Source organism: Ovis aries, chromosome 14, assembly GCF_016772045.2.
Source record: "Ovis aries strain OAR_USU_Benz2616 breed Rambouillet chromosome 14, ARS-UI_Ramb_v3.0, whole genome shotgun sequence".
In the NCBI taxonomy this organism is placed as follows: Eukaryota; Metazoa; Chordata; class Mammalia; order Artiodactyla; family Bovidae; genus Ovis; species Ovis aries.
In genome coordinates, this window is record NC_056067.1 from 7,735,657 (window position 1) to 7,743,805 (window position 8,149).

An 8,149-nucleotide genomic window follows, 5' to 3' on the forward strand; every position below is an offset into this window, starting at 1 on the left:
CAAGGCCGGACCCAGGGGCAAGGACAGGAGTTAGACTTCACCTGTTGGCCGGGAGGGCATCAAGCAATCAGACCGAGGGGAGAGAGCCTGGTCTGTCTCTTGGCTCCCCCAGCCCCTGAGCCCAGCCGCATCGTGCATGCCGTGTTGGCCAGGTGCTGCCGGCACGCCCGTGACACGGAGTGGGTGCCGGGGCAGGCGATGCCCCAGCATCACGCAGAGGGCGGGGGGGAGGACGACCTCCGATCGCAGGGCGCCCCTACCCCGGCCCTGCGCACGTGCGCGAGGCTCTCGCGGCGCTCAGGACAGGCGAGGGTTGGGCCGCGCAGCCTTTGCAGGGCAGCCCTGCCCGGGGTCCCGGCCGGCGGTGACGCGCCTCCCGGTCTCGGCAGATCCTGTGCCTGATGCTGGAGTACAACATCATCGACAACAACGACACGCAGCTGCAGATCATCTCGACCCTGGAGAGCACGGGCGCGGGGAAGCGCATGTACGAGCAGCTGTGCGACCGGCAGCGGGAGCTGAAGGAGCTGGTGAGCGCGCCCCGGGCCCGCCCGCCGCGGCCTCTGCCGCCGACCCGCTAATGTCCCAGCGCCCAGCGGCGGCTGGGCTGGCCGCCCCTCTTCCTTCAGGGGCTCTCACCATCTCAGTTCCCTGTGTTTCTTGGAATCAGCCCTCTGATAAACCGCCTGCACTCGGGCCTGGCCTCGGGGTCCTCCCTGAGATCAAGACCATCGTGTTGTCAGCCACTGCTGCCCTGAGAGGTGTTAGCTGGAGGGAGGGGGGCGGGGGTCCAGGGTGAACGCTCAGGGAAAAGTGGGTTGTAACCAGCTGCCTTCTGTTTGCAGCAAAGGAAAGGCGGGCCCACCAGGCTAACACTGCCCTCCAAGTCCACAGTGAGTTGGTCTCCTCCTGGGGGCTGGGTGGAGGGAAGAAGGGGTAGGGGGTCACAGCAGGCAGCCTCTCTTGATGGGTAGAGGTGAACAGGGACTCAGTGGTGCTTCACAAGCCAGCTTTTCGCGGCTACAACTGCTGCAGGAAACCAAACGTGATAAAGATTATTGTTACTATGTTACCAGTTATGCATAATAGCACAGCTGATAGCTCGCATAGGTTGTGCGCTCATGTGTCAGATTCTGCACTAATAGTTCATTTTATCTTGACACTAAGCCTGTCAGGTCAGTGCCTCTTCCTTCCCCATTTTACAAGGTCTTCAGGGATCTTGGTTCTTCCTGTCCTGCTGCTCCCCTGTCCTTGGCACATAGCTTCCACTTCACAGTCCAAAGGAGCTGCTCAAGCTCCAGCCATCTAATCTCCATTCAAGCCAGGAGGAAGAGGCAAAGAAGAACACGCCCCTTCCCTTTATGGACCTTCCTGGACGTTCCAATGGACACACCTGCTTATATACCATTGTCTGGGTTTAGCACATGGCCCCACCTAGCTAGGACGTGAGCCTTAATTCAGGACAACCAGTTGGCATCTAGCACTCAAGGATTCTATCGCAAAGATGGAAGGGACCCTCAGCAACCTCAGCATCTAGTGCTCACATACTCGCTGATTCCCACAGGCCTTAGTGTTGAGGGGACCTCAGTGTTTGCAGGTGGGGAATGGGCACAAGCCTGGGAAAGAGAGAGGGTCAGACACACACACACACACACTCTGTGGGAGGGACATGGCCTCGGAACCCCCAGTGGTGACTCAGGGTGTGACTCAGCGCTCCTAAGGCTTTCTCCAGCCAGGCAGCTGCCACCCACAGAGATGTGGAGGCAGTCCCCCGCTCCCGGACGCCCCACTTTGTCCCCACCCACTGGCCCATGCTGTCCCCCCAGTTGAGCCCTTCGTGAGACCCCGCCTGCCCATTCACCCACCTGCAGGACGCCGACTTGGCTCGTTTGCTGAGCTCTGGCTCCTTCGGAAACCTGGAGAACCTCAGTTTGGCCTTCACCAACGTAACCAGTGCCTGCGCTGAGCACCTCATCAAACTGCCTTCTCTCAAGCAGCTAAACCTGTGGTCCACTCAGGTACGCACGGCCTGTCCACTGCGCCCTCCTCCGTGCCTGCCCTGCACCCCTGCCCCAGGCCTGCCCCGCACCATCCTCCATGGCCAGCCTTCTGCCCAGGACCCATGGGTCCAGCCGCTTGATCCCCACCCCCCTCTGCAGCCCAGCACCCATGCCCCCCCAGGGTCCCAGGCCAGAGGAGGGCTAGGCCCCGTGAAGCCCAGTGGCCCATCTCACAGTCGGAGCTGCCGAGGCCCAGAGCAGGGACGTGCCGGGCAGAGCCTGGGAGAGCTGACGCAGGTCTCAGGCCCCTGCCCGGGGGGGCTGCAGGCAGCCCGTGGGTCTCCTCCGGGTGATGTGAACATGCGGCATGCAGCGCGCTCTGTCCTGCCTGCACCAATCCGGCTCTTAAGCACTTACTCACCAGCACGTGTGCTCACCACGCCCCCGTGAGGTGCAGGGCTCCCCCATCCCAATGGTAGCCACAAGTTGCTGGGTTCACAGCCCCCCTTGACAGACAGCAACACCGACTCTGGTGGGGGAGTGGGGCCTTTGTTGGGGCCACGGCACCAGCAGACCCGGCCTGATGTGAACCCAGGTCAGGGAGGTGGGGTCTCCGAAACGAATGAGAGCAGCCTCAGGCCTGGGCTGGGTCCCGGCCGCTTCCTCGACCGCTGCCCCAGCCCGAGGTGCCTGGGAGTGACCTGAGGCAGGCCCCCTTCTGAGGGTGTCTCTCTCGCAGTTCGGAGACGCCGGCCTGCGGCTCCTGTCGGAACACCTCACGATGCTCCAGGTGCTGAACCTGTGCGAGACGCCCGTCACCGACGCTGGCCTGCTGGCCCTCAGCTGTGAGTCCATATGCCCATCCCCTCAGGCCCTTCTCTGTCCCCATGGCACACGGGGCACCTCGCTGAGCACCTCCAGGCCAGGAGCACAGCAGGGGGCTCTCCCTGCCCCCGTGGAGCTGATGTCGTTGAGGACAGGAAACGTGTGCGAGGCCCTGCCCGTCCCCTCGCGTGGTCCCAGCCCGAGGAGCGGGGTCACCGCGGGGTCCCTTTGGGCCGGTCCACAGTGGGCAGCAACCTCTGTGGACACTGGGGCACAGGCAGTGGAGGGCCGCGGCAGTGACGGCAGCAGGGCAGGCCCCAAGAGCTGGGAGGGAATGCGGGCCCGATTCAGATCAGCTCCTGCCTGAAACAGACCTCTGTACCTCGCGGCCCCCAGATGCTCCCCTGAATCCCCACTCCCCAACTCCATCTCCTAAACAGAAGCCTCGGCAGCTCAGCCCCCAGCTTTTCCATCCCGTACCTCCAGCTACCCCTGGCAGGGTCTCACTGACCTGACGACTGTCTCTCTGTCCATTCCCATATAGCCATGAAGAGTCTCTGCAGCTTAAACATGAACAGCACCAAGCTCTCTGCGGACACCTATGAAGACCTGAAGGTAATCCCTTCTTGCTCTTTCTTCCTGCCTTTGCACGTGCAAAGGTCCTGAGGTGGAGAGGGTCAGCATGAACCGGCTCTGCAGTAGACGTGACTAGAAGCGAGAGAACAGCTTGGGGCCAGACTGCATCAGCCCTTACATGTTGTGGCAGGACCCTAGATTTCATCTGAGTTCAGTAGGAAGCTTGCAGAGGCTCCGAGAAGGGCAGTGCATTGTGCTAAAAGCTTGTTTCTGGCTGTTAGTGGAAAAGGAGGATTCTGAGAGAGAGTACAAGCGAGGGTAGCACCATGGAGAAGGTTTGCAGGACTGGGGCTGTCACACGGGCGAGAGCTGGGACCAGCCCGCCGGGCTAGGCTGGCAGCTTAAAGCTGGGGAAAGACAGAATCTGAGTGGTAGAAGGCAGACACATTTGTTTGTTAAAGAAAGCATGTCTCATCAGGACTGGAGGCTCCCAGGCCTAGCGCCCTGGGGAGGAAGGGCTGGGCCAGGAGACACAGTGCCATGAGTGCACCAGCCCCTGGGCATCCCGGAAGCCCACCTCCAATGTGGCCCCCTGCCCCCCAGCTCAGTCAGACCCGCAGCCCAGGGCTCAGTCACTGGCAAAGCCTCCAGATGGCCTTGGAGCACCCACTGTGTGCCAGGCCCATGCTGAGAACGGGGGCAAGGAGGTGCGGCCAGTTTACCTCTATCCAGGAGAGAGCTCAGACCCAGCGGACAGACACGCACAGCAAACTGAGGGAGGTCAGTGCTCGGGAGCCAGCAGGGAGGGGACCCACCTGCTCTGTTCACTGGGCCGAAGGAGCCTACACAGAAAGGAGGGGTTAGAGGTGAGCCTGCCAGGCAGGCCAATGTGCGGGAAGCTGGGGAGACAGGATGTAAAGGCAGGAGACAGCAGCCTCTCTGTACAGCGAAGGCTTGCAAAAAAAAAAAAAAAAGTCAGCTGTTTGTTTATACAAGAAGGCAGAGCAGGACCGCGTCTGGGTGGTAGGTGTGGGGAGCAGGAAGCCGCTCAGAGGAGCTGCAGGCGCGACTATGTAGTCCAGGGACGCATCCCGTAGGGGAGCCTGAGTGCGAAGGCTCTCTGCCCACCCCCAGGAGCCTGTAACTTAGGGACCCGCCTCCATTCTCCCCGCCCAACTCCCAACAGCCCTGAGGACACACAGTCCACAGGCAAGTGATAACAGTCTGTGTGCTGAGCAGGCAGTATGGCCACACACAGGGCACGCTGCGTTTAGTCCCTCACCCCACCTGGACACAGCTGCACCTGGAGTCCCTCCACAGAGGAGGAATTCTGCTCTAGAGGCCCAGACTCTGCCCACTGGCACGTAGCCTGCAAGTGGCAGCGGAGGGCACACACCCCAGGCTTCCCAGCCCCAGAGCTAGTGGTTTGAAGCCCCTCTGGGGTGTGGACGTGGACTCCCCGGCAGCTGTCACCTGCTTTCTCTGGGGCTGGCCACATCCCCCCCGCTGGGTTCTCCCCAAGGTCTCCCAGCTCTGGGCTTCAGAGCCCACAACAGTGGCAAAGTGGGGAGAGCTCAGTGGGAACGGTAGTCACTGGTACAGGTGGAGCTCCGCACCACCAGGTTCTGGAACAGACCGGATCCTTCTTGCTCCCCCAGGCTAAGCTGCCCAACCTGAAGGAGGTGGACGTCCGCTACACGGAAGCCTGGTGAAGCTCCCGTCGGCAGGAAGCAGTTTGCAACCGCAACTCACAACTCCTGACTAATAGCCGTAGAGCAGCGGGTCTTGGGGTCCCACCCCCGTCCTGGCTGTGAGATAGATGGGGGAGTCTTTCTGGGGGCAGAGGGCGGAGGGGGGGGGGGGGGGGGGGGGGTCCGTAAGCACGCCCAGCCCCCGCCTGATTCTTTTAGCTTCATAATCGGAAACCTTGACCTGATCTAAAACGGACTTCGTAGCAACCGGAGGAGTAGCAGTGGGTCGGGGAGAGGGTGGGGGTGGGGGGCTTGGGGAAGGGGGACCCTCTGTGGATTTTCTTTGCCTTTGTGTTCAATGCCGCGTGGGAACAGTCAAGTCCGACCCCACATCACGTGACCCCGCTGGGCCCAGAGGCCGAGGAAGGACCTGTCCTCCTCCGAGGCCCGCCGAGAACTCGCCCCGCCATCGCCATCGGACAAGACCCTGTCCCGTCACCCCACCGTCCTGTGTCCTCGCCATTGCTATGCAAAGTGATTCTTGTTGTACATAAGATTTAAATAACGCGCCTATTTAAGAAACGTTGACAAATTGCAGGTCTGGGACCTGCCTGTTATTTATGAAGTCTTTGACCCGCCCGCCCGCCCGCCTGCCCGCCGGCCGCCCCTGGCGTGTAGTACTGTACAAACCAGTCAGCTGGTAGTGGTAGTATTCTTGTTATTTTTTTAAAGGAAACAGACGGAAAAGAAAAAAAAAAAAAAAGAACCTCCTTGGAAAATTAATTGCTTTTTTTGTAATGGATTCTGTCCGCTAATGCTCTCTTGTCCGTCCATCCCTCTGCCTGCCACGCCACCGTGCATTTCGATTCCAGAAGTCTCCAGTTTCCTCACGGGGTTGGGGTCAGACTGGGGGAGGAGAAGTGGGGTCCCCACATTGTCGTCTCGCTCCTCTAAGGCCCCAGTTTCCTCTTGGCCCCCTTTTACACATCTAGAGGGGTGGGGTGCTAACCTGTTCTCCCGTCGTCCCATAAGAGAGCTGCCCCCACCCCCTCCCCTGGAGCACGCCCGTCTCTGGTGGCCTCTGCTGTCCCCCTCCCGACTGAGACTCTGCCACCCGTGGCCTCCCCGCCGTCCTGTGCCTCCTGTGGTCCCTCATGCATGCCCGCCTCTCTGCATGGTCTCTCGGGAGAAGAGAGACGTCTCCTCCACCGGCCTGACTGCCCACCCCACCCCACGAGTGTGACCACTGCAACGCAGACTCCCTCCTGCCCTTCTCTGTCCCCCGACCTGCCCCAAAGACACACCCACCTCCATTTCTTTTATAAGCAAGCCCTCACTGTACAGAACAGCCCTCATGGTTTACTTGGGGTCCCCTCTCCCCCGAGCCCCATCTTCTGTTGGTTTAGCACAAATACCCCTCTCTCTCAGCACCTCCAGACCTAACCCCCAGTCAATGTAATTGTTTTATATATATTTAATCTTATTCAATGGAAACCATGCTTTTGTCGTTTTATACTTTGCTAGGTAGACTTTATTACCCCCCCCCCAACTATGCCCTCATTTTTTTAAAAAAGGAAAAAAAAAAGAAACTGGGTTTCAGTCTTAATTCCTTTTCTGTGCCAGGTTTGATTTCGTGCGTGCGTGTGAATGTGTTCCGTTCCGTGTTTTGTTTTTGTTGTTGTTGTTTTCTGTTGTTTGGTTTTATTTGCTCCCCTCTGGTCCCATACTTACAGCACTCTGGTGCAGGAAGAAGCAGAAGCAAAAAAATAAAAAATCTAAAAAGAAAAAAAAAAAGAAGAAGAGCCGAGACATGCCACCTTTACCCTTCGCACTGTTGCTTTTCCTGATGGTTAATACTACTGTCACGTAGCTGTGTTCAGAGATGTGAAAAACTTTCAGGCAAAAATAAACTGTAAGTGACTCATTGACATCTGGCCTTTCTGTGTGGCTTGGAGGGGGCCTGGCGTGGGGACAGGAAGGGCCAAGACCTAGGCCAAGAGTTGGGGGGCTCACAGCAGAGCCTCTATACCCTGTGTCCAGGGCTCCTCACCCTGGCACACTTGGGAGCCAGTGGGGCCACCCTGGGCATCAAACCCAGACCCCCAACCGCTACCCAATGGATTCTAGGAGCACCCACCCCCACCCCAGCAACCGAAAATGTCTCCAGAGGGTGCCTAGCGCCCCTGGGGGACAGTCACCCCAGCAGAGAGCCTGGCTGTCCACTTGTGCCGCAGGACCCCTGGGGAAGCTCCAGCCCAGCGAGGTGCCTGGGAAAATGCAGGGCCTGGGCTGGGCCCCGGGCTCTGCATTTTTGAGGAGCTCTGGGCGACATGGATGCTTCCACCCACCCTCCTCTGTCCCCTAACCCCCTACACCATCGTCCAAGCCCCGAGGACACTGCCTTGCCGCACACTTGCTCTCACTTCCCAAGGCCGCTGCAGCTGACCCCACTCAGCTGACCCGCAGGACACCCTCCAGCAGATCAGGGAAAGCGGGTGCCCTGCGGGAAGCTCACGACAGCCCCGGACGGGTGGGGCCGGCGGGCGGGCTTCGGGAGCTCCGGTCCTCAGGCCAGATGGGCCGGTTGTCACGAAGGCCAGCTGCAGGCAGGGACGCAGGGCCGCGAGGCACCGCAACCCGCCGCCTTCCCGCCCAGCAGAGGCCCTGGCTCAGCAGGCACTCATCACCTGGCAGACGAAAGGGAGGACCCTGCCGGCGACCGGCCTCAGCCCTCTGCTATCACCTCGGCTCCTCTGGCTGAGCGGGGAGCGTGCAGACTACCAGGCGGAGGCAGGGCCGGGGAGAGGGTGTTTCCTCCCCGCTGCTGTTCTGTCAGGAGCATCCTCTTCCCTGAGCTTTGATTCCAGCTCCCAGCACAAACCCCACCTTCCACCTTGGCCTGGCAGGATCTGCGGGGGTCCCAGGAGCCTCACTTGCTTCAACCCCACCCGTCCACGTGCCTGAGAGCGCTGGACCCCGCCCGCCCACGTGACTCTCAGCTCTTAACTCCGCCCACCCACATGCCTCACACCCCCTGAACTGGAAGGCCCTCCGCTT

At 60.3% G+C, this 8,149-nt stretch overlaps 1 protein-coding gene across 4 annotated transcripts in view; it reads left to right on the forward strand.

The window, feature by feature from the left end:
• The window catches only part of CMIP (c-Maf inducing protein), a 204,724-nt gene extending 197,704 nt beyond the window's left edge, over positions 1-7,020 (forward strand). For all 4 annotated transcript variants that reach the window (XM_027977658.2, XM_060397871.1, XM_042231486.2 and 1 more), the window contains 6 exons: positions 390-530; positions 846-893; positions 1,872-2,018; positions 2,740-2,845; positions 3,370-3,440; positions 5,060-7,020. In XM_027977658.2, coding sequence (XP_027833459.1) covers positions 390-530; positions 846-893; positions 1,872-2,018; positions 2,740-2,845; positions 3,370-3,440; positions 5,060-5,113 — 567 coding nt within the window. In that variant the 3' untranslated portion in view covers positions 5,114-7,020. The remainder of the gene's footprint in view (positions 1-389; positions 531-845; positions 894-1,871; positions 2,019-2,739; positions 2,846-3,369; positions 3,441-5,059) is intronic.
• The last annotated feature ends 1,129 nt before the right edge of the window (positions 7,021-8,149 follow it).